General features: G+C 51.7%; 8 protein-coding genes across 8 annotated transcripts; 6 read left to right on the top strand and 2 right to left on the bottom strand.

The window, feature by feature from the left end:
• The first annotated feature begins 732 nt into the window (after positions 1-732).
• Positions 733-3,316, top strand: COCSADRAFT_33064 (uncharacterized protein). The gene is made up of 3 exons (XM_007697255.1): positions 733-894; positions 952-1,259; positions 1,307-3,316. The coding sequence occupies exons 2-3, from the start codon at positions 993-995 to the stop codon at positions 2,918-2,920; spliced, it is 1,881 nt and encodes a 626-aa protein (XP_007695445.1). The 5' UTR covers positions 733-894; positions 952-992; the 3' UTR covers positions 2,921-3,316.
• A 686-nt stretch (positions 3,317-4,002) lies between these two features.
• On the top strand, positions 4,003-7,179 carry COCSADRAFT_22578 (uncharacterized protein; the record flags this gene model as incomplete). Its single annotated transcript, XM_007697174.1, has 2 exons — positions 4,003-6,411; positions 6,475-7,179. The coding sequence occupies 2 exons, from the start codon at positions 4,003-4,005 to the stop codon at positions 7,177-7,179; spliced, it is 3,114 nt and encodes a 1,037-aa protein (XP_007695364.1).
• Positions 7,180-8,092: 913 nt separating this feature from the next.
• Positions 8,093-10,087, bottom strand: COCSADRAFT_33062 (uncharacterized protein). Its single transcript, XM_007697254.1, has 2 exons — positions 9,128-10,087; positions 8,093-9,075 (listed from the first exon to the last, which is right to left on the bottom strand). Exons 1-2 carry the CDS (start codon positions 9,822-9,824, stop codon positions 8,252-8,254), a joined length of 1,521 nt encoding a protein of 506 aa, XP_007695444.1. The 5' UTR covers positions 9,825-10,087; the 3' UTR covers positions 8,093-8,251.
• An 86-nt stretch (positions 10,088-10,173) lies between these two features.
• Positions 10,174-11,659, top strand: COCSADRAFT_33061 (uncharacterized protein). The gene has a single exon (XM_007697253.1). It carries the CDS (start codon positions 10,230-10,232, stop codon positions 11,478-11,480), a length of 1,251 nt encoding a protein of 416 aa, XP_007695443.1. The 5' UTR covers positions 10,174-10,229; the 3' UTR covers positions 11,481-11,659.
• A 3,129-nt stretch (positions 11,660-14,788) lies between these two features.
• Positions 14,789-15,289, top strand: COCSADRAFT_268788 (uncharacterized protein). Its single transcript, XM_007697607.1, has one exon. It carries the CDS (start codon positions 14,888-14,890, stop codon positions 15,164-15,166), a length of 279 nt encoding a protein of 92 aa, XP_007695797.1. The 5' UTR covers positions 14,789-14,887; the 3' UTR covers positions 15,167-15,289.
• Positions 15,290-17,813: 2,524 nt separating this feature from the next.
• Positions 17,814-19,838, top strand: COCSADRAFT_33060 (uncharacterized protein). Its single transcript, XM_007697252.1, has one exon. The coding sequence runs from the start codon at positions 18,173-18,175 to the stop codon at positions 19,469-19,471; it is 1,299 nt and encodes a 432-aa protein (XP_007695442.1). The 5' UTR covers positions 17,814-18,172; the 3' UTR covers positions 19,472-19,838.
• A 1,160-nt stretch (positions 19,839-20,998) lies between these two features.
• Positions 20,999-23,208, bottom strand: COCSADRAFT_22574 (uncharacterized protein; the record flags this gene model as incomplete). The annotated part of the gene is made up of 6 exons (XM_007697173.1): positions 20,999-21,261; positions 21,501-22,102; positions 22,149-22,407; positions 22,464-22,541; positions 22,677-22,936; positions 23,039-23,208. The coding sequence occupies 6 exons, from the start codon at positions 23,206-23,208 to the stop codon at positions 20,999-21,001; spliced, it is 1,632 nt and encodes a 543-aa protein (XP_007695363.1).
• Positions 23,209-24,046: 838 nt separating this feature from the next.
• Positions 24,047-25,511, top strand: COCSADRAFT_79683 (uncharacterized protein; the record flags this gene model as incomplete). Its single annotated transcript, XM_007697606.1, has 3 exons — positions 24,047-24,461; positions 24,515-24,654; positions 24,705-25,511. 3 exons carry the CDS (start codon positions 24,047-24,049, stop codon positions 25,509-25,511), a joined length of 1,362 nt encoding a protein of 453 aa, XP_007695796.1.
• Between the last annotated feature and the right edge of the window lie 945 nt (positions 25,512-26,456).

Genomic DNA, 26,456 nt, shown 5'->3' with positions numbered 1-26,456 from the left:
TTATTGCGCGTCGCCCGCGTAGTCGATGTCGTCAATCGCAGGATCCAATGACAAAGTACCCGTTTGTCAGATGCATCCACCGGTTGGAGACGACCTCAAAGGTACGACGTTTCCTACAACAGTATTGCGTGGAGCCTTGTAGCAACAAAACTTGTCCTTGCCGGGCAGTTTTACTCGGGCAACGGACGTCGGAAAGGGATGATAATCACCGATGAGATGGACCAAACAGTAGAGCAACGCGACAAGACGGGAACACTAGATCCGGGAAAGTTCGATCGCCCAGGACACGGTAGCATAAGCGTCAGTCAGTTTTGGTGCGCCCTGTCGATGTTGCGCATCGCGGAGATAGGGCATCTAAGCAGCGGTCGCGCTCTGATTACTCGCTCCATCGATGCGTGATCCGTGGCGTGGTATCAATAATACAGCGCATTTGTTTTTTTTTCTCTGTATCCGGATAGATCGATTCGCTCTGTAATCTGGAGACGACGATGAGCTGGGCCAAGAGATGCAAGAACGAATTACATCCATGAGGACATCGTGACAACCATGTGTGCCAAAGTAAAAGTGGCTACGATGGTATGCGGGTACCAAAAAAAGGGCCGGATGTGGACGCCCTATTAGCATGGATAATTCTCGGCCTGACCCTTAAGTGCGGACGAATTGCGGCCGGCACCCCAATTGTCAGCTCCACATCCGCCATCGCCATCGCCATCGCATTACCTTCGCCCCGCTATGAAAGTAAGGTCGCACCCTTTACAAAACGATGTGTCGACAGACAGATTAGAGAACCCAAGTATTGCATGTTCTGTGAAGCTAATATGGATACGCCCAGCAACACGAGTAACCATTCTAGGAAAAGAACATCCAAAAGCCCCCGTCGGCCTTGTTGGCAATGTAGGATAGCAGATGATATACTAGTGTGTTTAAGGCTGTGTACTGACATTCCCATAGGCAAGAAACGCAAGGTTCACGCACATGTAAGCCAAACCAGTATGCCATCATTGGTTGGCTTGGACCAAAGTCTTTCAGGGTCTGCAGATGAGGAGAGTACATGCTCAGTGCATATGGCGGAAAGACTGAGCAAGCTTGAGCAGCTCTTTGAAAGATTTGTGTGTCGCAAGAGTTCGACGAATACCACACCGAGTGGCCTGCAAAGTCCGCCCTTGATTGCGTCAGGATCGGGCGAGAAGATTAGCAAATGGTGTAGGTTAGGCTTGCCAAGCGATGTGCGGAGCGAGTCGTCGATAGGAGACGGCATTGTGAGTTCCCTATGTGTTGCTGGAAAACGGCCCACTGACAGTAGCAGCTCGGTGCACAAACATGGAATTCGGCACCTTCGATACAAACGCTTGTGGACAAGCAAGAGCGCAAAGAATCACTTGAGGTATATGACCATGCCCATCGATCGTTGGTGGCTCTGCTGCCGTCACAACGCGACGCAGATATTGTGTTTGAGTCATCGAACGGCTGGATGATACTCGAGAACATTTATCGAGCGTCGGAAGAAATCTATGTGCGCAAAGACATCCAGTCATACGCCCTCGACATGCAAGCAGTTGCTCAGGAAAGATCAATCATTGTGGCTCGGACGCTTCTGCACTTGGCCATCTGTCTCAACTCACTCCCGGCTGACTTTGAGATATCGCGACTGTCAAGCATACACGACTTGGACGCAACCATGCAGAGCTATATTGCAACGGTAACATCTATTGTTGCCTCGTCAGACGAACAGATGATGACACTGCACGGGCTTGAGACGATGCTTCTACTCGCATTCTACCACTTGACTAACGCATCACTGAGGCAGTCGTGGCTGGTGGTTCGACGCGGCCTCAACCTGGCCCATCTCATGGGATTCCAACGCATTATAGCGCAACCAGACCATAATCCACCGATTCCGACGGTGTCGAATGCAAAGGGCATATGGCGTAGCTTTGTTGATGTGGACCGGTATTTGTCTCTGCATCTTCGGCTTCCTTTTGGCGCGGAGAATTATCCAGTGCCAGCGGACGCGGACTCGCATCTTCAACACCGTGCGAAACTCAACGACATCACTCAGCAGGTGGCGGAGCTGGACCGCGAAGTGTCGCCGCAAGGGTACTCTGCAGCACTTAAACTGGATGAGAAGCTCGAGATGTATATGCGACAGATGCCAAAAGAGTTTTGGGAGGTGCCGAATATTCCGCCTACAGCACGATCGCCTGAATCGTCAGCAGCACTGGAGCGACTGATCGTGCAGATGTTTCACTTCGAGACACGGATGTTTATTCACCTGCCATACTTACTGCGAGCTCAACAGGATAAGCGATACGACTACTCCAAGGTGACAGCACTGCACGCAAGTCGCAACCTCTTGATGCGATGGTTTGCACTGCGAAACGCCAACATGACGCAGGCGTGCTGTCGAATGGCGGAGACGGCCGTATTTATTGCGGCTGTGACGCTTACGTTGGACATTGTGATTGATCTGAGCTCAAAAGACAAGATGGAGGTGCAACACACAAAGGGAACAGATTTTGCCATGATATGCCGATTGATTGGCGAGATGGAGAAGCTGGCTAAGGCGGGAGGAGCACGGGAAAAGATAGCAGCTCACAGTGCCATCGCACTGAAGAAGATGCTATCGTCGTTGGATCCGAACCGACAGGCGACGGGGAGCACACGACACACGCTGCCATTTTTCGGGACAGTGGAGATGGAGTTTCAAAAGCCGCCGGTGCGGACGGGGTTCGACATTGACTCGGACGCCGGGAAGCTGATGAATGCGACGGCATCTGGCGATCGTCTGCCCATCTTCTCGTTTACTCACAATTCGCTGTGGCCAACATCGGGATGTGGGACAGGATCGATGGTGGATTGGGATATCGTGCTGTTTGATGGATTGGAGGATCAAGACACGGAGGGCAACTGGGTGTTCTAGGTACAGTAGGATGGATGGGATTACTGGCGGTCGGGGCGGCAGTGGCAGTGGCAAAGTGGGGTCAGAGCGGTGGTTGTCAGAAGGCAGGCGGTGGTTATCTGGCGATTGTGTCGAGTGGGTGCCACTTCATCGTGCGCCCGGCCTGGGTAACGCAGCAGGTCATGGAGGCTTTTGTTTTTTGTAGGATTACTGGCCACGGCATGGCTCACGTGGGTTGCTAGGCGCAAGGGGTGGTGACCTGGGTTGTGGGTTTGGCTTGGCGTTTCTGATTGTGCAAGCGAGTGTGTTTGGAGTGATTGTGTTTTTGGGTTTGAGCTGGCGCCTTTATTTAGACGATAGTGGACATGACATGGCCGTGATTAATACATACTACTACATGCTTCCTTGTAGGAGCATCTAAAGGCGGTGTGTGCGCGCGCGACGGAGGGGTGATGAACATGTATGTATGTCACGTACCGTACTCGACATACTTAGATACATAACGTTGCGCAGCCACATGGACAGTTAGTAGTCACGCAACAAAGGCACTAAGCCTGATTGAAGCAGACAGCCAGCCAGACACTCGGTGTTGAGCTGGCAGACAATGGATGCAAGTCAGTGGCAGGGCTGGTGGGCTGGCTACGCCAACCCACCGTAGTATATGTGCCGCGCCACCAGCGCCAGCAGGGCCGACTGCCCATGTATGCCATTATGCAGCAGAAGACGTGTGCTTGGCGCGCCCAACAGTTGCTGGTGTGGATTCAAGAGAGGCGGCGGCGGTGGCATGGGACGGTGTTCCAACCTGTCCATGGCGAATTGACCGTAGCTGGACCCGCTGGCTGCTGAGGCAGAGATAGAGGATCGCCTTCGATGCTTGGCCCGTCAAGCAGCCTGTGTGCGTGTGTGTGTGCTTGTGTGCTCTTCCGACGACCGACTACGACTGACTACTGACTACTAACTGACCCACGGCCCGCCCACGCCTCACTCACACGACCATCCTCGCCTGCGCGACACGACCCACGCGTTGCGCTTGTGCATGTCCACATCCCTTGAGGGTCTCTGTCTGCACTCTCTCTCTTCCCCCCGTCGCGGCTGGCACCCTCATGGCCACGCAACAGCAGCACGTCCACGCGGCCGTATGGACCTGCGACTCACTCACCACCACGCCCACGCCCACGGCAATGGCCCACGCCGCTGCATACGACACCTCGCTCAGCCTCTTCGAATCCATCGTCACCGCTTACCCCCCCATCCTCGAATCGCTCCTCGCCCAAATCTCCACCGCCACCCTCCTCCAACTCTACCACACCTCGCGTCATCTGCGCGACTTCCTCCGCCAGTACCCGCTCGCATGGAAGACGCTGTCCTTTCGCCTGCCCCAGCCCGCCGTCACTGTCGGCTCCCCAGGCAATGAGACGCCCGACAACCGGGAGCGCCAGTCCAAGGCCTACTCTTTTGACGCCCTCCTTAAACACATCATATCCCCCAACGGCACACGGCTGACCAGCCTAGACCTCTGCAATACAGCAGTCACAGGCATAGCCCTAGTCGGGAGCGTCCTCGGCCCGCGCATTCACACGCTCCAGCACCTGTCTGTCCGCGGCTGCAAGAACGTCTCCATCAAATACCACATTGTCCCATTCTTGGAACCCTACACCCTCAAGGATGCCCCGTGGATCCAAAAGGACCTCGCCCTCAAAAGCCTCTACACCTACCGCTGCCGACACCACCGTCGACGCCCTTACCTTCCCTCCTCTCTCATCCGAAGAGACTCCGACTCCGACCCCACTCACCAACTTATCGAGATATGCCATCAGCTGGGAATATGGACCGACACTGCATGGTGTCCGAGCCCTGGTGGCAGATGCTTTCGGCGAAAAGACTACCATGCAGGAAGAGCAGGTCCATTGAACATGGAGGTCTGGGTACCCTTTGACAGGCTCTGGCGATCAAGTAACCGCATAGGGCCAGTGGATGGCACCAAGACGCTGGGTGACCATGACGGCAGGTTATGGGAAATTGCTGAGACGGGCCAAGATGGCGAGCCACTTGGGCCTGACAATAGCGACTTTGCGGGAGAAGGCAAACACGTCCCAGTGCACGAACGAAGGAGTCACACAGCCTTTGTCAAGGACGTCAAATGTTCACAATGCGATGACATCATTCTAGAGCGGTGCGAGTCGTGCAGTGTTCGTATGCACTGCATGGGCTGCCGGAAGACGCTGTGTGCGAGCTGCGCCTTCAACAGACCAATACCGAGAAAACGCGCAAAGACACGGCATTTTGCAAACCTGGCTTTCGGAAATACCGGCACGCTGGGTTCACTTGGGCAAGCATCTGGGTCGATGCCGTCTGCAGAGGAGCGCAGTCAAGAAGAGAGGGCTGACCGGAATCGCTTTTGGTGGGCGCCCGGAGCGACGCGATCACCAAACCTCATGAACGAGAGCGCGCATGACGACGACTCTTCCGACTCTGAAGACGGCGGAAACATGAACAATGGAATGCCTGTACTGCCTGCTAACCGCGAACCTCCTAAGCTCAACATGCATTGGTGCTGTCTGGAGCCTATATTTTCCGGTGGTGGTGGAATTGCCGTTCTGGGTACTGGGTTAGGAGGCAGAGGAGCAGACAAGATACGTGCAGCGCCCCTGCCACGCAAGAAAGAGTTCGAAGATCCTGATTTCAGCAACTCGCTCCGACCTGTCGACTACATTCGAGAGTTGAAGAACAATGGCCTATATGAGTATGTGCTTGGCGAGGATGTTGACATACTCTCATACCTGAAGCAGGATTCGCTAGATCTGCAACAGCAAACATGTCCCAGAGGCTTGTGCAATGACTGCTATAGGAGTTTTAGATGGAAGGTCTCGTGCCGGGCCTGCAAGAGCCCCATTTGCAAAGAACACGACTTCCGGGCATTGAAGGTCCGCAAATGTGGCTACCGGGAACTGCACACGGAGCGGGAGCATGTTCGAGCACACAACGAGCCACCACAACGCCTTGTCATCCCCGAATTTAACCCAAACCGAGCGAGCACGCCTGACCCCGAGCGCACGCCTACTGCGTCTTCATCGAATATCGACTTGTATTCCAACGGGGACAATGAGTCTGAATCCTCCGAGACGCCAATGTCACAGTCACAGACCCTCGTTGCTCCTCCACAACATTCTTCAATTGACATGTCGACTACAACCTCGTTCAGCTCGATGCCAACCCCCGATCCATTCCCCCTTGCTTCTTCGTTGTCTTTTGTTCCTGTCAGCTCAGCGCGTCCACGATCCCTCAGTGTTTCTGGTGTCAGAGGTCGATCTACGAGCCCTTGGTTGCAAAACCCACAACGTGTACCTGTCAACCATCCAGTCACAAACCCACTTCCATTGCCATGCAATCCACGTCATCCTGTTCAATGGGAAGGTTGCGGAGCCTACTTTTGCCAATACCCGAGACCGGTGGGAGACAGCAGACCGCAATGTCCTGCCATGCTCAAAGAGTGCTCAGAGTGCGCAGTCCTTGTTTGTGATGTTCGTCCCCCTTCTTTTCTTTTAGTTAACACATAATACTGACACTAGATTTAGCAATGTTCTGCATCAACGCAGTCGTGCACATGCACATTCTGCACTGTCAATTACCATTGCCCGACATGCGCACGTAAAACCAGTGTTCGCGCAAAGTGCCGGCTGGAAGCCGAGATTCTAGCCAAGAAAGAAGCAGAACAACGGGCGATGGCGAAACAGAAAAAAGACAAGGAGGAGCGCGGACATGCCGATGAATTAGCCGGAGCCATGCACGAGTTTTTCTCGGGCGTGTACCACGCTGATCCCATCCCGAGCCCTGACTCTATAACCGTAACGACAGTGTTTGGCGTGACGGAAGAACCAGCACATTTTACAAGCATCACCGCATCTGGACCCTCGCCCTTTTACACCGCATACGACCATTCCGACGACGAGGAAAACAACGTCGAGATGACGGAGCATCTGCACGAGAACATTGAAGCTCTTCAATATGAGCTGTCACAGCTTCATCTACCCCCGAACACGTATGCAAACGGCATGAACACTCACGTCATGCACATGCCCGTGGAACTTGAACCCCAGCACGTGCACGCAGCAGAGGGGCTAGAAGAAGTCGAGAACCTCAACGATGCTGGTGAAGAAGCAGACATTGACACGGACGACTTAGACGCAGGCACCGAAAGCACTTTTGTTGACGAATTCGACGATGACGAAGATACTATGGGCGGCGGCGTTCTTACACCCACCCCTACCATTGCTGCTTGACAGAAAAAAATTGCAATATATAACAATATACATTTATATATAGTTTTTTTTCTTTCTTCTCAGATATCAGATATGCATTTCTATCGCAAATAGGGGAGTTAAGTGGCATTTTCGAGGAGGAAACGGCGCTTGAGAAAAAGAAAGGAGCCTAGCTGATGAGAGCTAGGGGTGAGGAAGAACGAGAAAGGAGTCTCCAGAATCCCTGTGTGACTCTTTCGTTCTACTTCTTTTTCTTTTCTTGTTTTTTTCCTCTCTGTTACTCGAATCTATCACCGTTTCTTTCTTTTTTACTCGATTTTCACATACTTATCTTACCCTGTCTATTTATTTATTTTGGCAAACCGGAATGGGTTAGGGAAAGTGGGTTAGGGAGGGACGGAAATGGCGAAGTATGCGGAGGGGTGGTTCGGTGGGCATCTCCAATACGTGATACCCTATACTCGGGAATTTATTTTATCTGTTCTTGTTCTGTTCTTTTTGCTTGTTTGCGCTTGGTAAACATGGGCGAATTTGGTAGGTGGGGTCAATCAATGAGGGGATGGACAAAATGGGAAGGATGGGGCAAAGGAGGGGAGGGAATTATGTGATTAAGTTTTCATTGCTGTGTTATAGTAACTGTTTTTCTCTTGGGTCTTTGTATTTCATTGTCTCTTTTGCATCTTTTCGGTTGTTCAATCAGTACATTTTTCTTTCTTCTTGACTTCTCTTGTATCTTTTTTTGTGGAAAATCCAACATAAAATCAGCTTTTTTTTCGATAGACTGCATTGAAGCGTTGCGTTTCGCTCTTGAAATTGGAATACCTTGAATCGATCTCTCACCATTTTACAACTTTTTCGCATTGAGATATCTGGAAGCGTGACACAGACAATTCGAACTTGACTAAACAAGAAGATAAAAAGATTAAAATTTAATTTCCTCCATCCTCGACAATATTCTTAGTCTCCTCCGACCTGCCCTGCACCCTTCATCTCTGTGTATCCAACAAGAAAAGAAAAAGGTATTCATTAAAAGGGAACCAAATCCATCACATGAAAATCGTCTTTCCCCAAAAAAATAGCATCTCAGCAACATCTACTTCTCCTTCGTAAAAGTGCTCTTCCCGCTCTTGCCACTCTTTCCACTCTTCGTGCTCTTCATACTCTTTTTACTGGCACTGCGTTTCAATTTTGCTTTCAACTTGATCCATTTCTCTTTGAGGCCTCCCTCTTCATCCTCGTCATTGTACTTGGGTCGCTCAACGCTATCCATACTGCCGCGTGGATACTCGAGCTCCGCATCCAACTCGACACTGTCTGTGCGGCCGGTATGCGATTTCCTCGGCGTCGATTTCTGCGGGGTACTCGGAGCAACAGCGGCGCCAGAGGAAGATGAAAAGGCGTCTTTGGGTCTACCGAGGAGTATGAATTGCAGCGTCTGCCAGGCTGCCATGTTTGCTATGGGACCGTCTTTAGAGTTTCCTTGTACCTCTGCGTTTTTCCAGGGACAGTGTTCGCGGTGGGCTTCTACGAGGTTCAGACGGAGGCTGTCCACGGGTACTTCGAGTTTTCGGCTCATTTCTTGCAGACGCGAGGCAGAGGAAAGCCAGAGACCGAGGCGCTGGAAGCAGTGGTTGCATACTGCGAGGGAGATGCGCGATTCTGAGACGCCTGTCCATCCGAAAAGAGCAAAGCCAAAGGCTACAATGTCAGTTGATGACGTAGGGTATGGAGTGTCGGGTGTCGATGTGAAGAATGTAGAGGGTATGCGCTCAACGATGCGGCGTATCGACGGCTCGGGATATGTGATGTGTTCGAGAAAGGGTAGGTCGGTAGCTATGGCCCTGAGAGAGCGATATCGATCGAGCAATTCAGCTGAGCTCTTCGCTCGCGATGCGATGGGGATATGATAAATATCTTCTGTTTTGGTTGTTAGAAAGTGCGTTGACTTCACATACATCTCAGCGCATACCTTGACAGCCTCTCTTCCTCCACAAGCAATCTTCGGCATGTCCCTCAACTATCAGTTCTTTGTACCTTTCCACCAACGCATTGTCGACCTCAATCGTTAGGTCTTCGCTCATTTCAAGGTCTCTTCCACTTGCATCTTTTCGTTTGGGTCTCAGTTTGACCGCCACACGGTTCTCACACCCTCCCTTGCAGGCGACTGTGTTCCAGATGTCGCAGCTCCATCCTCTCATGGCCCACTCGACCTCGTTTATCGCATCTGGTTTTGTGGTCCACTTCTTCACATCTGCGAATGTCTTGAGCCTCGCTAGGAAATGTTCTTGGCTGTAGGGTTGGAAGTTTGGTTCTTTGCGTGGTGTCGAGGCCTTTGGCGTCGATGCTTTGGGGGTATATAGCGTCTTTCCTACAACTCTGACGGTTCCTTCTCTTCGTGGCGTCATAAGTTGCTCTTTCAGTTGTCGTATGCGCTCCTGGCCCTCTGATATGTTCCGTTCTCGCTCTGTGCTCAATCCTGCGCTGCGTGGGCGTTTGTTTGGTTGACTTGGATCATCTAGATCCGAAAGTGATTCCGTCGATGCGTTCGATTCTTGGAGGCTATTCGCGAGTGAAGTGGTGGATGTACTTGCAGTGAGATTGTCGAGGAGTTTGTTGAACTTGCGCTTGGTAGTTGCAAGCGCTGGCTGCTGCTGTGTCGAAGTCATTATGTACTATTGAGCTGGCTGGGCAACGATATTGCGTGTAGGCGTGTTTCGAGCTTTGATGCACAGAATGGCGTGCGCCGTGATGTGGCAGGTCGGTGGGCTTGTGTGTACCAGTCTTTGTTTACTCTCATGCGGGTCAGACGGGAGAGTCAGGGTCTTAGCCGAATGTCAGACGGATGTTGCAAAAAGAAACGCCAAAATGCCAACGCAGAGAAAGCGACGTGTGATGGCAATATCGAAAGCAGCTAGTCGGTCACATAAGCTGTAGGGTTGTTGTTGTTGCTATGGCGGCCATGACCAAAGCAGTAACCTCCGCCCGCCGTTGCCAAGCTCGGTCCCTCGCCGTGAACCCATTCCACGGCAGCACCCCCACCAGCGCGTGGAGGGGCACAAGACCATTAGCTCATGTCCACTCACATCGCGCCATCAAGATTCTTTCTGCTAGCTCTTGCCATCCTGGCTTTCTCACTCATCAACCCGTCTCTGCTCTCTCGCAGTGTTGCTCGTCTTTCTCAATTGAAACAGCACATCTACCCATCCATCGCAATACAGACATCACACTTCCTACATACGAATTATACTACGCACATCATGGCGTATGAGAAAGAGCTTGAGATTGCTCTCCTGGCCGTCCAGCGCGCCTCCATCCTCACAAAGTCGGTATACTCGAGCCACTCCAAGGGCACTCTGTCCAAGAGCGACTCGTCCCCCGTCACAATTGGCGACTTTGGTGCACAGGCCCTGATCATTGCATCCATAAAGCATGCTTTCCCCGAGGATGAGGTAGTTGGAGAAGAGGATGCCGACGATCTCCGCAAGAACGACTCGCTACGGGACCTTGTCTGGGATCTCGTACAAGCAGCAAAGCTGGACGACAGTGCGGCAGAATCCAAGATTGGCGGGCCCATCAAGAGCGCCGACGCGATGCTATCTGCTATCGACCAGGGAAACAGCGAGGGAGGCAGAAAGGGAAGGATTTGGGCACTTGATCCCATTGACGGCACAAAGGGCTTCCTGCGTGGCGGACAGTACGCTGTCTGCCTAGGGTTGCTTGTAGATGGAGTCCCAACTTTGGGTGTCATTGGGTGCCCCAACCTCCCAGTAGATGACCAAGCACCGCTTGATGCCACCACTGGGCAGGATGCAGATGACAAGGAAGGTAAGGGTGTTTTGTTTGCTGCAGTGAAGGGCCAAGGTGCTACCAGCCGACCGCTGAGCAAGGGCGCCCTCCAAGAACCAAAGGGTATCAAGATGAAGCCGCTGTCAGACGTTACTCAAGCTACCTTTTGCGAGTCTGTTGAAGCGGGTCACTCATCACAAGGCGAAAATGCTGCCATTGCCTCCAAGCTCGGCATCACCAAGCCCTCGGTCCGCATGGATTCTCAAGCCAAATATTGCTCCATTGCCCGTGGAGCTGGCGATCTATACTTGAGATTGCCCACTAGTAAGACTTACCAAGAGAAGATCTGGGACCATGCTGCTGGTGTTGTCCTCGTTCAAGAGGCAGGCGGTGAAGTCACTGATGCCTATGGAAAGCCGCTTGACTTTGGTCTTGGTAGGACACTCAAAGAAAACAAGGGTGTAGTCGCTGCTCCCAAGGATGCATTTCCACAGGTCATCGCGGTCGTCAAGGAGGTTCTGAGCGCGAAGCAATAAACTAGCCTGTACGCAGCTATGAATGAATGAATTCAGACTTCTTGTTCTGATATGTTAAAATTTATTACATTGTTGCTTTCAGCTGAGATAGGAATATTTGCGATTGCAAAACTGTGAATACACCCGGTCTTACTTAACCTCACATGATGTGTCTTTGACATGAGATCGTCATTCGTGACCAAATATATCACTCTCTCAATGCTCCGGCGAAGCTAGCGAAAATTAATCCACTGGTTCTTGATTGATTTTATCGTTCCCAAACTTGTTGTACGCAGTTATCCTATGACCCCAAGCGTCCGAATCATCGCCTTGTTGGTGCGCTGTTGGTGCGCTAATTTATGGCACTCAACAATCTGTGATTAAGCACAGAGCTCGTTTCACGGTTCGAAAGCGCATATTTTTTAGAACACGTAGTTCACTACCAAGATGAGCTTGATCCGCGCTACAAGTTTGAATCATGAACTATAATCTCAATGTATCGGTGTTGAAGCTCGGGTGGTCTGGTCTAATTCCTTATGTGTTCCCTGTGATGCCTCTAACGCGACACCAGATGGAGATAAGCAGCAGAAGCCAGGAGATTCTGTCTAGGGCAGTTCTCTGGCTTTTGCCAACCTGCGAATCGCTTGTACGAAGAAGTGCGGGTGATAAATGCACCAGTACTCCTTGCCTAGACGTAGAGTGAAGATAACGCAATGGTCGCACAGCGTCTAATTGATGGTAAGGCCATTCAGACTTCAAATAAAGGATGGAAGAAACTTGAAACTATGTCCACTCAGAGCATGTGTACGAGCGGAGTGGCACGGGCAATATTGGGGAGCGGAGGCTGGGAAAGCGGTGGAGAGGGTTTGCGTCAGATATTGGCAATAACGAAGAATCAATGATCCGTGCACCGTCTGTGCATCACCCACATAGGGGTTGAGCTAGCAGGTTCAACTGTTGCTACTTTGCACCCCATTTTTTATTGTAACTGACTATATAATTTTTTTGATTTTACTTCACTTCGCCTTCGGGCATTTGGTCAATGAAACGATACAGAGAAGATTAGCATGGCCCCTGCACTAAGGATGACACGCTCAATCAAAGAGAAGCTACCATTTTTTTTGTGAGTATTTTGGCATTGTCGTGGTGTGGTGGCTCTAGTGTTCGAATCCACCTCTGATCGTCCAAAAAGTCTTTTTTGTCTTTTTTGCCGTCGCACTGACCACGTGACTTGGTTGCCTATCGATGTCTAACTCGGCTTACTTCATGGCTCAAAAACTTAACACGAATGGATTTGATTACTTTTGCAGTGCAAAAAATTCAAAGATTATTCTATCCAGGGCGCTGGTAGTCACAGTTGGTCTGATAACATCAAGTAAGGGGCCATTGACCGAATGCAATGTCCTCTTCCTCAACGGTTTTTCAAAGAATTAATCGGATTCGTTTCTTTCTTTCTTGGAACCTTTCACTATAGGACACTCGGACTCAATACCAGTATCTGCTGGACCAAAACTACATCTCCTGTTCAACAGCAGGAACGTTTTGACAGTGATTGCAGTACAAAAACGGTAGGAAAATTATGAGTTTGTAAACGGCTCTAGCAAAATCCAGGAATCTGAGGTATGAGTACAGATGAATATTGAGTCTCTTTTGCAACAGACTTTGTTCTTGTCTATTGTATCGTCTTGTGGCTTCCACCACTTCTTCTTGTGATACTCAACCATGTCATTGCGTGGGTGTGGCTATTCCATGACTTGGGAAACAGTACCCGAAGCTTTTTATCTACACCAGGCCAAACTTCAGACTCACCTGCACAGTATGTAGCCGCGATGTTCTATATTCTGACTTTCTCGAAAACCTGGGCCGTTCATATGCACTTTTTGGTGCCGTTATAAAGACCTCGAGTATACTTTTTAAGAAGTTAACGTCGCCAAATATCATGATTTCCTTTAGTAGAGTCCCGGCATCTGAAAATCATAGTATTAAAGGACCCACTCTTCTTTTCCCCGTTCCTTCGATGATTTATGACCTAACGGGCTTACTATTCGGCCCCTATTCATCATTATCTTGCACCTTTGGTGACTGAGTATGCTATTCTTTGTCTAGTTAGTATGCCAATCTTCTCTATATCTTTATGCGGCAGGTAGAGGCCATCATTTAACTTTACCGATCTAACTCTCTCAATCCACCTACTAGTCATCAGCAGGCAACGAGTATATCCTCCTTTGATTCAAGGGGAAGAAATACTTAGAGCAGTTGCAATTATAAGAGCGAGTAGCTGGAGAATGTAAGACAGTTAACACGGCCAGGGATATATAGCTGAAGCTACAAATATTCAACACCGTCTGTACGCTACAATACAACCTGATAGAACCGCCACCTCCTCTTCTTCCTTAGAATGTCATCCTCTCCCAACATATGCACTGAGTCTCAATACGCTTTCCAAATGCAGGAGTACTTATCGACTCAACAGCTCTTATCAGAGAAAAAGACCATGTCTCGCAATCAGTTTGTATTTTCTGTTCATGTTTACTATAATCCGATCACTCTTCACTCCTCCCACAGTGTATCTTTACTGATATTAAACAAATCTATTGCAACCATGCGCAAAACGCAGGATGCAATCAAAACGTTGTATCGTCTTTACCATAACAGTCGCGCGCCTACTTTTACCGAAAGTCTCTAGGTATCTGAAAATTTGCTTCTCTCTCAAAATTTCCAGCTGACAGCGGAGTAAAACAAAATCCACTCAAACGACCCTTCAGCATCAGCGAAATGTCAAATGAGCACTCATTTCTAAGAGATGGCTCATCCCTCACCTGTGTTCTGCAAGAAGACTAGGAGATATTCGAAGGCTTCAGACGCCCCAGTGATACCAGGCAAGGAGAGCGACGTATCAATCCATACCGGAAATATACATGAGAAAGTGGGTGAGGTGGTAGCATATCTGTGTAAGAATGTAGCCACTTGGAAATGCTTGCGGTCTATCCAATAACTTTGCACTCTCATGGTATTCCACGGTAAAAAGAAGGAAGAGATGATGATGCTTACGAGTGCGAAGCTCCTCATAACCAAGTGCTTGTTCTCAGGCAGAGCAAACAAAAAAACCAAATCAAATTCACCCAAGCCAGTGTAAACTGACATCTTGGTCTCCTCGAATAACATCGCTTCAGTCTTTGTCGTTCCGTCACACCCTCTAGCCACGACGATACCTCGTATCGCACCAAACATTCGCTGAGGGAATGTCCAACTGCGAGATCTAGAGTTCAACCATACCAAAAAGGAGCAATGCACTCAGCTCCTCTAGACTCCCAATCAGAAAAGCCACGAGAAATCCCAGGTGAACATAATCCCACGTCATTGCTTCACACAGCAATCCCCCCTATAAAGCAGTCATCATCACGCTGCACAAAATTAATGCACCACTTATGCTCTCTCCATCGCCCGAGGAAAATCAAGCGAAACCTTTCTGGCAAAGTCGCGCTAGTCCCAGTAGCCTGATTCGCAAAAAATCGCGTGGTGACACACGATCAACTCTTTTTTTTTGTTTGTTCTTGTCTCTCTCTGTTTCTCCAGTCCTACTAGTTCATTTTTTGTTCTTTCTTTCTTTCTTTCTCCTCGCAATATGCCGCGAAGGGGGGGGGGGCGTGTCATCTTTGAAAATTTTCTTTTTCGGCATTCACACCGCGGTCTCGGTTTTGGACTAGGTTTTGATGGAAGATCTTTTGTTGCTTCTTTGACGCGAGAGAGTTGTGCAGAGAAGCTGATGGGGGGATAAAGTTCGTAGTGGGGATGGGGGCTGCGTTGGTGGGTGTTTCAGTTAGGTGTGCTGGTATTCCACGGTGTGAAGACTTTCCGAGGAGATTCTGGACGGCGGTGTGTTGGATGGGATGGGATAGAATGGGGTGTGAGTATGGATTGCGATGTCGTAATGGTGTTATGAATAGTGTTGAATGCGTTCACAAAGAAGCACGGTAGTGGATTCATTAGAATCGCACCACTTTTCGGGCCAACACCCAAATAAACGCCACACCCCCCCTAGCCTACTTGTCTCTCTTGCCTCGATCTCCAGTATCGCCTTATCCACTATCTCAAAACTCATGTCTTCCCCCGGCCACTGCAAACCATTCGGACCTTCTTGTAACTAGGCGACTGGTTCTCTTCGGTCTTCGAACTATCCATGACAATGAACTTACGTAGAAAGTATCCACCTAGTTTCACCGACTCTGCAATTCTAGTCATGTACTGCGTCTACTCGTCGCACAGTATATGAATGAAGCCGTCAAAGCCTATAGTATGGGTATATGGGGGTCGTGCTCGTTAGTAGGAACTCTGCTACGGGTACGCCGGCCCCACAGCCGGATTATCGCAGAGTGACGATATCACCGTTCTCATTGTTACTGCTTTTGCTGACAGACCGTATTTTGCAGAGTAAATGGCCGAGGCAATCTCAAGGAGGCGTAAGTTTGGCATTGCATTTGTTTGTGGTTGTGTCGCATGTAGCCTTCTGCATGTTTTGAAATGTGTTGAAACTTTGTTTGTGTTCGAGATATGCATGCAGCGTCATAGACTCGTAAGCTACATGGCTTATTTTGCTTCAAGTTTTGGGTGCTTCTTTGAGTTGCTCTATTTTGGAAATTTGTGGATTCAAAGTTGGGATTGTCGGTCTCGTTGTTCTTATATGAAAAAGGCGTCATGCAGGTAGTTCCCACGAACGGTGTGCCCAGGACTGCTGGTGAGACGTACTCCATGGAGACAAGATGAACGCCATTCAAGAATTAACTAACAGTTAAGACATCTCGCGTATGTACGTACTACAAAGAAGGTTGAGTTGGTACGCAAGATGCTTGGGGACCCAGTTCAGTGGCAACGCCTTCCCAATACGAAAAAGGCCCTGCATAAAGCCTTTAAAGTCAAAGAGTCATGTCGAAAACTCTATACACACAACAGAACGGCGGTCTAGAAATAATATGCGCAGGGTACGTATCGATGAGTCGGAACGTCCCGCCCGCCCCGGTGGAGGCAACTTGAAGCGCTGACCGTTGCATAGTCATAGCATATGCAAGGCCCGCTGTTCCCCAGAGCTAGATTCATGTCACAACGCCGTTTGTCAAGCACAGGGGCCTTGCCACTGCTAGTCCCTGCAGCCATACACTACCAAAAATCCAAGGACCAAAACTTGGGATTCGTCTTGGCTGCAATGCACGAAGCTCGCACCATCGAGTAGCCAGGGAAGTACCCTCTAGGTGTACACTTACTAGTCCACCCAGCAAATACATGCTTCTGTATAGTCCCTGACGCACATACTATGTACATATTTCCAGTCCCTTGTAAGCAGATATGTAGAGAATGTGATTGTACAAAATTTTCTATCCCCCACGTCATACTTGCGATCCTTCGCATTTCCGCGGAGAACACAAACACCTCAACCCCCAAAAAGGTCTCACAACCCAACACTCAGCGTCATCCTAACCAATGTCACAGGGGCGCCTTACCGATATTCCCATCAAGCACTATCAATTTCCCAATTCCATAGCGCATCCAGACACAACGCACCCAAGCCCCTCTTACTAATCCTGTGCCTGCGCCCTACGGGGTCCCGGGGGCCACAACTGAATAATTAAAAAAAACCTGTAAGTACCACGAGTTCTTTTTCGGAACAAATCGGCATACCCATTTGTGGCGCGGGACCAAAAGGGCCATGTGTAGCGTTCGCCGTCGTGGCTTGCAAGTTAGAAAAAGTATCATGTGGCTATCTGACGTTTGTGGTGTGATATTTTTGATTTCTTTCTCAGCCCTCTTTTTTTTTTGCCTGCACACGTGAGGGCTTTGCTCGACACAACGCAACGCAGCACTACACCGAGCCTCAGATGTTCTGAAGGAAAATATGGTGTGAGAAAATTCGCACAGCTGAACAATCTTGCAGCAGCGCAAGTCTTGGTTTCACGTTGCGTTGTTTGTATGGCGCATTTTTGATCGACTCAAAGTTCAAACCCAATTATCATATGCGCCATCACGATATTTACTTTTCTCGCATTTCCACACTTCAGCCAACCAGATGAATTCTATTTATCAAAATTGATCAACGGTGTAAAATAATAACCTTCCCAAAAATTAAGAATCAAAGCCCCTGCCAGGGCAAACGCAGCCGAAGCAAGAATGCAGCCCGGCAACGGAAGTATCGGAGAAACTGCTACAACGCAAGCGAAAATATAGTAGTAACGTGCAAAGTGTAACCAAACCAATACGTAATTTTGTTGGCCCGCCCCACTACGAAAATGTTCCGATTTTACCTTACAAGTTCTTGCATGCGTTCCAAGCCCTTTTATTTTTAGCGTTTGTTGCGCAAGTGCAGGACTCAGCATTATATCACGCGGTTTTTCTGTGCGCCGTGCGAGATATCCGCATGTGGACCGGGAAAACAGGCCATGAGGGTGATGGATTGGGGTGCATAGAGAGGTGAAGTTTGTAGTACCGCGGAGATGTAAATGTTTTGAACGGGGAATGTAGGAATGACGGGGTGGTCGGATAGAAGGACAGGGAGTATATAGGTGTCATGGTGAAAGACGTGGTATGGGTTATTCGTACTACATATTCACATACACACAACAACAACAACAACAACAGACTTCATATCTACTACTACTCGGCTATCAAGCATTGGCAGAGCTACTTAAACTTTGACAAGGATACTTTTTTCAAGCAGACAAACAATGGCCACCCTAACACCAACCCAAGTCCAAATCATCAAGAGCACCGTCCCCGTGCTCGCAGAACACGGAACGGCAATAACCTCTCGATTCTACCACGATATGCTGCAAGCACACCCAGAACTCAAAAACATCTTTAACAACACCCACCAAGCCACCGGCCACCAAGCCCAAGCCCTTGCGGGATCCCTGTACGCCTACGCGGCCAACATCGACAACCTGGGCAAGCTGAGTCCCGCGGTTGAACTCATCTGCCACAAGCATGCCAGCCTCTTTATCCGCGCCGATCAATACGACATTGTCGGCAAGCACCTCCTCTCCACCATGTCGAGCGTGCTCGGCGCCGCCGCAACACCCGAGATCCTGGATGCGTGGGGCGCCGCGTACTGGCAACTCGCCAACATCATGATTAACAAGGAGAGCCAGCTGTACCGCTCGACGTCGTACTGGCCTTCATGGCAGGACTTCCGGATTGCCAAGAAAGTCCAGGAGAGCGAGGAGATTACTTCTTTCTATCTCGAACCGGTGGATGCTGCTAAACTGAAGTTGCCGCGGTTCAAGCCGGGGCAGTATATCTCGGTTAGGGTGTTTGTGGAGGAGCTGGATGGTGGTGTGTGGCAGGCTAGACAGTATAGTTTGAGTGATGCACCAGGCAAGAGCTATTTGCGGATCAGTGTCAAGAAGGAGGCTGGAGTGGTGCTTGGGGAGAACAAGGACATGACGCATGTGGGGTACATTTCGAATCTGCTGCACGATGCAAAGCACGAGGGTGATGTGGTGCAGGTGTCGCATCCGTTTGGAGATTTCCATCTTGTCGATTCCGAGGAAGCGGGTCATCACGACGACAATACAGCAGCAACAGCAGGAGGCCCAGTGGTGCTCATCTCGGCGGGCGTCGGGGTGACTGCGCTCATGTCCATGTTGAATTTTTTGATTGACGAGGCAGATTCACCTCGGCCCATTACCTGGATCCAGGGTGCGCGCAACTCGCAGACCAGGGCCTTCAAGAAGCACATGGACCAGTGTGTTGTCGCGAACCATGGGAACGTGCATGCCGTCTACTACCTGTCACGCCCAAGCCAAGAGGATATGCAGGGCCACGACTATGATATCAAAGGCCGTGTGGATCTCGATCGCGTCGACAGGACAATTCTCCACACGGACAATAGCAGCACTATGTACTACTGCTGCGGGCCCACATCGTTCATGCTCGACGTTGAGGCCCAGTTGAAGAGCTATGGCGTTCCAAGTGAGCGGGTGAAGATGGAGTTGTTCGGTACTGGTGGAGTTCCTAGGATCTGAGAATCATGACCACTCCAGTTTGTCGGTCCTTTTTTTGGTTCTTCAATTTTTTTCTTTGACAATGATGATGATGATGATGATGATTGCATTTCGATATCGGGCGTAAGTCGGCAGTTACCACTTGTCTTTTTTCTTACTACATATAGTGTTTGTGCGGACCGACACGAGGAGTGGGTTCGGGTTCGCAAATGTGCTGTATTATGTATACTACTACTATTGGGAGACTCAGCGCAGCCCGCCTATCGGGGATATTTGATGACGCAAACTGACTCATTGAGCGCGACGTGTCTGTGCAGCCGTCATGTTTCACCTCCATTTTGCGGCGTTTAGTGCTAACCATGTAATACGTACGATTTGTACACCGCGCATACCGTCAGATGCCATTTGCAACGGCTCGAAGAACAACGTGCACCCGGAACGGCAAGCTATGGTGGTAAGATGCCCATGCTCGACAGCAGCAGCTATGGCATTGGCCTTGTTGCGAGGATGTAGATGCTTGGGTATGTGATGGTTTTTTGCGGCAACATCAAATGTCCTGAATCTGAGGCCAGAGATTACTGAGCGACATTTGCAAGACCATGTAGGGCAGTTTGTCCAACAAGGGCAGTAGTCACGAGGACATATTGCACTATACTGCAATTGAACAAAAAGGGGGCTCACGATGCAGTTGATGAGAAGGCTGGACATTGGTGGAGCAGGGCAGATCAGGAGCGGAAGATGAATAGGACCGAATGGCAAAAGGTAAGGGTCGTGGCTTTCATGCGGATGCAAGCGAGTCGGATTTGATCCCGCGCCGGTATCTTCTTCTAGCAGCTAAAAACGCGCATTTCGGGCGGGTAGAAAAGGTGGCTTCAACGAGCGTGACGGAGGTATTGCGTATGTATCTGGATGTTGGCTGTCATATCGAGGGTGTGTGTGTCTGTAAAAAAAAAAGAGAAGGTGTGCGTGTGCATGTGCGGTAGACGCGCGCAAATGGGCAATCTTCTGGAAAACGACAGGGTGTGGGCGAGTGCAGCGCTCCGTGACACGAGCGATGCATGCGGCTTCTAGAAATTGCAGAGAAGGGCGCTTGGATATTGTCGAAGCCTCGCTGCAGGGTTGGTAACAAGTCGCCCTTGCGCCGGAACGTTGGTCAAGGGGAGCTGGGGCCGCAGCCGCTGGGCCAGTGGCACGCTTTGATGACACAGGATATCTGAGGCGCCCTGTGCTTCCAAAGACCAGAATAGCTCGTTGCATTTGCAAAATGATGGGACAAAATGTGCCAGGCTAGCGGTAGTGGGTGCCGCTGGCCGGCGCATTATTAGCAATTAGAGTTGGCAGGGTCAGACAGACAGGAGTGGGAGAAGCAGAAGCAGAAGCAGAAGCACCGGCAGACGGGATGCAGGTGCAGGTGCAGGCGGCAGGCGTCGATCAGCGACAATCGCAGTTGGGGAGGGCTTGTTTGTGCTTTTGCGATGTGATGGGCATTGTCACAATGCAGGGTAGTAGGTGGTGGTATGTCGTGTGCGTGCGGTGGTGCACAACTGTTTAGGGGGTACGTGTGTCGATGATCGAAACATAGTGAGGCTGGGACTGGTGGGCCCCGGCAGATACTTTGGCCGGGGTGGGACGCGCAAGCACAGACGGATCTAGCGGAAGCATACCGAGTGCCCCAAGCAGCCCAGTGCCAGTCCACGACTCCTTCACCGCAACTACAACTAAATGGCCCAAATGTTTTGAAATGTCGGTGGGAGATTCAGACAGCGTAGCCGTGGTGCCCTTGCCCGAGAACGCACCACGTGCCGCCTGTCCTGACCTTCCACCTACCTAGCCTGGCCGCAATCTGCCATGCCATCCCGTCTCCCCACGGCGCTGGGCCGCAAATGGCCAAAGAGGAGGGGGGGGTTGAATTGCGTCGAGACAGACATGCTACTACGGCCATCGTCGATTTGACATTGCTTCTAGTACATAGGGACCTATCGCCAGGGGGAGGGTGTGTGTGTTGCCATATATATCGCCAATGAGGGCCAAACCCCTCCCGCGAACACACGCAGGTGTTTCTGGGGGTTACAGCTGTGTGGCGGCTTCGTGGGGTGTGGGAAAGGCGCGTCGTTCGTGAGCCCAAAGTGTTTCCACGGAGCTTCAGGGGCGTCGACGGCCGTCTCACAGGACAGAAGGGCGTCCCCCAGCCTCCGCCATTCTGGACAAGCCTCGCCAATAGGCTGCCCTGCAGCAGAGCCAGACGTCTTCGGGATTGAGAATGCTATGCTTCTTTCTGCTGTCTCAAACCCACATTCGTGCTTGGGCCCTTTGCCGGCACGCAGACTTGTCGCCCGCTGCATGGCTAGGACACGTCTTATGCACCGTGCCTTTGTTCCTTCTAGCGGCCTTCCATGGCTCTTCCAAACTGGCCCATGCTCTCCCAATCCCAGCATTTCTCCAGGAACCGCTGAGTCGCCGTCCTGGCCATGTTTGCAATGCAATTCCAATTCTACATGGCCGCTCGCCGTGTATGGAAGGGAGAGCGAGCCCGCCCTGGCAGTGCTGGCAACAATGGCGACGTGAGCGACCAGCTGACACGTTCCACCATGGCCCACCGGTCCAGACGCGATAGAGCCGCCGTTGATGCGCCTGCTGGCGGATACCGGAGTACTTACGTGGTTATGTATGTATGTACATGTGTATGTACAGTCAGTACATCGATACGTTGGCGACGGTGCTGTCGCCCGGGTTGTGGATCTTCATCTGTGCACAAAAGCGCCACAGACGCCTCAAACAAGGTCGCATGACTGCCCTGGCTCCTTGACAGCCAGGAGGGGCATGCTTGCAGGAATAGTCCTGGTCATGGTGAAGCTGTAGTGTCGCGAGCGCGAGATGAGCGCAAGGATAGGGCTGCTCCGCACTCAACTTTTGTTTGGGATGCACTGATGTGGTGTATTTGAACGTGCCATGACGCCCTCTGGATGTAGTAGTAGTATACTGTACCAAGAGATAGGATAGACAGCACACGCACCACCTGTCCAGAGCGTTGAAGAGGGACCGCACGACGGAACCGGCACTTTGATCCTCTCCAGATCTTGACACCACCTGCCTGCGAACAAAGCGAGTGCAAGCAGCAACCCGCGGGCCAGTTGGGGATAGGTAAGCCGCATGACAGCCCTCGCTCCCCTCCCCTCCCCCAAAGAACACAGTCAGCGCACGGCTCGCGAACCCGATTAACAATGACATGCAGCAGCAGCAGCAGCAGCAGCAGCAGCCGCCGCCTCCTCCATTGACGTTTTCTTTTTGCCGCCCAAAAGCAACAAGACAATTCTGCGCCTCTTGCAGCAGCCAGTCGCAAAAAGGCAGTCGACCAGCTTGTTGGGCCAAAGCAATCTGGCGTCGTGAATTGCGCGCGCGCCGACAGTGACCAGCGTCTCTTGCCCCGTCGCCAACGTCACCAGGCCGTCGAAGACGCGGTGGCTCGGAAAGGACAACGGTTCGCCCCTCGGGAGCGTTGCAGCAGTGCCACTTGACGGTGCCGGGCGTTGCGGTTGGCGGGATCAGTAGTTAGGTTGGAGTCGCAGCCATCGGCGAGTGTGTGCACACCCATCCATCGCCCCCCCTGTCCGGGCCCGTCGCGTGGGAAAGCCGTCGGGCAGACTGGCAGTTTCAGTCGGCCCTCGCTCGCAGCAGCGCACCCGCACCAGCAGGGCCAGCAGGGCCAGCAGGGACAGCACCAGCACCAGCAGGACCAGCACCAAGACACCAGACGGCATCGGCCCAGGTGGTGTGCAGTCGACTAACGAGGCCCTTCTTGCGCTCGGACTCCGGGCGCACATCGTGGTCCCTTTTGTTGACTAGCTCGTGGCCGGGATCCGCCCAAGGCCATAAGCGCTCTAGCGCTCTTTCACTTTCTGGGCAACTACGCGCAGTGAGTAAAGAAGTACCTGCAGACTTTCAACACCACGTCCCCCCATCACCGCCCATCCCCTGCCCCGACACCTCACCCGTCTATATCTATCTCAGGTACGTACTGCACCACAAGAACGGTCCGCTTTCGCTCCGTGCTGCCCGCAACCTCCCGCACAAGACCCTTCTCACCGCTCCACTCCCCTTTTTCCCCCAGTCGTGGCCAGCCCGACTGCCAGACCGACAATTTCTGGCGCGCCACTCCTTTGCCCCTTCACTCGCTCATCCGCTCTGCTGCCTCCACGCTCCTTCACCCACGCGACTGACTTTGCCCTCGTCCAGTCCCTCCGCTGCATTGACCTGCGCGCGGTCCGACACGAGACTCGACTCCTACTCACTGCCGCTCCAAAGCATCCCGACTCTTGTCGTCGACGCCTGCTGATTCCCGCCCTTTTGTCTCTCCTTCACTCCAGCGCGACACGTGCAACTGCGAGGCTCTCACCCAGCCCGCTCCACCCTCCTTCTCTCTCCTGGTGCGCACCGCCCCCCGTCTCTTACCCCCTCAAACCGCCCCATTTTGGCCCTTTTTTCCCACGTCGCCCGTCACGCGAAGCGAGCTCTGAGACAATGGAGCTTGACACGATTCTGAACGCGAGATTAACAGCCTCCCTAGGACACGGTTCCCTATTCACCATGCAGCACGCAATGCAGCAACAGCACTTTGGCGCGCCCCCGTCGTACCTCAACGGCGGCCACATCAAGTCTGAAAACGGCTCTGAACGCGGCGTCTCGCCTCACCCGTCAGATTCATCGCGCTACTCATCGCAGCAACCACAGCAGCAACTCCCCTCATACCCTTCTATCCCCCAGCAGCACATGAACGGCCTCCGCTACCCCTCGCCCTCGCAGATGCAGGCGCCCATGCCCATGCTGAACAACAGCAACTACATTCCAAACCCCCCGGATCACGCCTATGCCCAGCAACAACAGATGCCTGACAACCAGGTCCAGCACCAGCACAATGGTGGGCGGCCCGCCTCTGATACGGGTCCACCAAAGGCGTTCGCGTGCTCGACATGTGGTAAAGGCTTCGCGCGACGCAGTGACCTCGCACGTCATGGTACGAAGCTTGGACCGCAACATTAAAACTGCAGCGCACTGACACACTCGCAGAACGTATCCACAGCGGCATCCGACCTCATGTCTGCGATTACCCAAACTGCGGCAAGCAGTTCATCCAGCGTTCAGCGCTGACGGTCCATCAACGTGTCCACACTGGTGAGAAGCCTCACATGTGTGAACGATGCGGAAAGGTATGTTTCACGCTTGGCTCGCTTGCTTTCTCCTCACTAACATCAACAAGCCCTTTAGTGATTCTAGCTCTCTGGCGCGCCATCGCCGTATCCACTCTGGCAAGCGCCCATACAAGTGCCCCTATGCCGACTGCCAGAAGACGTTCACGCGACGCACTACTTTGACACGTCACCAGAACCATCACACCGGCACTGTTGAGGAGGCGGCCGCTGCTACAGCCGCTGCGCTTGCCTCGCGTGCTTCTGCTTCGAGCAGGACTGGCCGCTCTGATGGCGGTGACTATTCCGAGACAGCTTCCCCGTTGGGCACTCCTTCGCCCAACGACCGCACGCTGTCTCTCTCGCCTGCCAACGGAATGCCTGCAGGTGGGATGCCCGGTCTTCACCGCCAGGGCTCTGACTACGCCTACATGGGCGGCATCAACGTCCCACCGCACATGCGTCATGAGATGCCCCAGCCCAGCCCCCGAGCATCTCCTGCGCTTACTGCGCAATCGTATGCCTCCAACGTGAGCGGCTCTCGCCCCGCCATCACATCCCACCCCAGTGCATATGGCCCCCCGCCGATCCTTGAGCCCCCTGCGTCTGCCAACCACAACCAGTCTGGAGGTACCAACAGCGCTAATGGAAGCCCGCATATGTCTGCTATGGGCTGGCAATCACCTGGTCAACAGGCCCTGCCTTCTCCAGGCGCTGGTGACAACGGATACGTCTACCCTGAGCCCCAGTACCAGGCGCAGAATGGCATGTACTACCAACACAACAACATCCGTCGCCCAAACAGCACTGAGCCTGACCACTACAACCCCAACCAACAGCGGATGGGCAACGAGATGTGGGCGCCTGCCGTTCAATAGACCACAAACCCTTTTAGTATCGTAATGCCTTGATCGACTCTCCATCCAACCATCGTATCATGTCCATTGTAATAGCCGAGCAGTCTCGGATACTGGCTTGGACGAGCTACCATGCACTCAACAGGGCCTTCTGGAGCCATGGTGGTACCATCATGGGTCGTCGCTTTCGTCTGTACACCTAATACATGCGAGTCCTTTAGAGTGGTGTTTTTTCGTTTTGGCCAGCAGGATTCATAACCCTGACTGCCCACCAAAATTTTCCTTTGCTCACTGGCGTGTTCTATTGTTTACATCAAAATGTCCTGCATAGCAGATTTCATGGATTCGCAGGACTTGAAGCGCTCGGAGGTTTCTCTACATGTTTCCCAACTTTGTTCATCTCCCTTGTTTCTCCAAGTCTTTCTCTCTGTTTACATTTTTGATATTTATCTGGTGGCGGGTTCTCCGGGGTTTACTTTCTAGTTGCTTTTGACCGGGAGCTCACCACAGTATGGCAGGCGTTGGGCGTGTCTGCGACACATCAAGATTGGCAAGGGCGTCCTGGCCTGTATCTTTTCTGTCTCGTTTCTCTTACGGACATGGGCAAATCTCTAGACTGGTATTTAATGAAGGACTTACATCCACTTTTAGACTACAACTATTCTGCGCAAGCAGGACCAAAAAATGTGAATCAATTTTAATTTACTTGTATCCCTCGAAAGCCTGTGATGTGAGTGAGGATGAAGGCAAATGTGAGCCCTAGACAATGAATGACAAGCATTCCTTGGGCCTCTTTATGTACGTAGGCTTGAGATGATTGGATTCGGCAGGCTTTTGCGGTGGGTGTTGGTCGAATAAGTCGTGTCGGTAGGGGGTTGCAATGATGCCCAACCGTAGCTTTGGATTGCTGCTACTGTAGGCGCATCAGCGTGCATCTCTCAGACATAGTGTTTGACCTTTGTTGGC

This window comes from Bipolaris sorokiniana (assembly GCF_000338995.1).
Source record: "Bipolaris sorokiniana ND90Pr unplaced genomic scaffold COCSAscaffold_2, whole genome shotgun sequence".
Taxonomy (NCBI): Eukaryota; Fungi; Ascomycota; class Dothideomycetes; order Pleosporales; family Pleosporaceae; genus Bipolaris; species Bipolaris sorokiniana.
The sequence above is the reverse complement of the archived record's forward strand: the minus strand, read 5'-3'. Positions and strand labels throughout refer to the sequence as shown.

What these genes read in the sequence shown, in the direction of transcription:
- COCSADRAFT_33062 (XM_007697254.1), bottom strand. Translation starts at nt 9,824, where the DNA reads ATGACTTCGACACAGCAGCAGCCAGCGCTTGCAACTACCAAGCGCAAG. An exon ending in GAGGAAGAGAGGCTGTCAAG is followed by an intron (nt 9,076 to 9,127) that starts GTATGCGCTGAG and finishes CAACCAAAACAG; the next exon opens with AAGATATTTATCATATCCCC.
- COCSADRAFT_33061 (XM_007697253.1), top strand. Translation starts at nt 10,230, where the DNA reads ATGTCCACTCACATCGCGCCATCAAGATTCTTTCTGCTAGCTCTTGCC.
- COCSADRAFT_268788 (XM_007697607.1), top strand. Translation starts at nt 14,888, where the DNA reads ATGCTCTCTCCATCGCCCGAGGAAAATCAAGCGAAACCTTTCTGGCAA.
- COCSADRAFT_33064 (XM_007697255.1), top strand. Translation starts at nt 993, where the DNA reads ATGCCATCATTGGTTGGCTTGGACCAAAGTCTTTCAGGGTCTGCAGAT. An exon ending in CGTCGATAGGAGACGGCATT is followed by an intron (nt 1,260 to 1,306) that starts GTGAGTTCCCTA and finishes TGACAGTAGCAG; the next exon opens with CTCGGTGCACAAACATGGAA.
- COCSADRAFT_33060 (XM_007697252.1), top strand. Translation starts at nt 18,173, where the DNA reads ATGGCCACCCTAACACCAACCCAAGTCCAAATCATCAAGAGCACCGTC.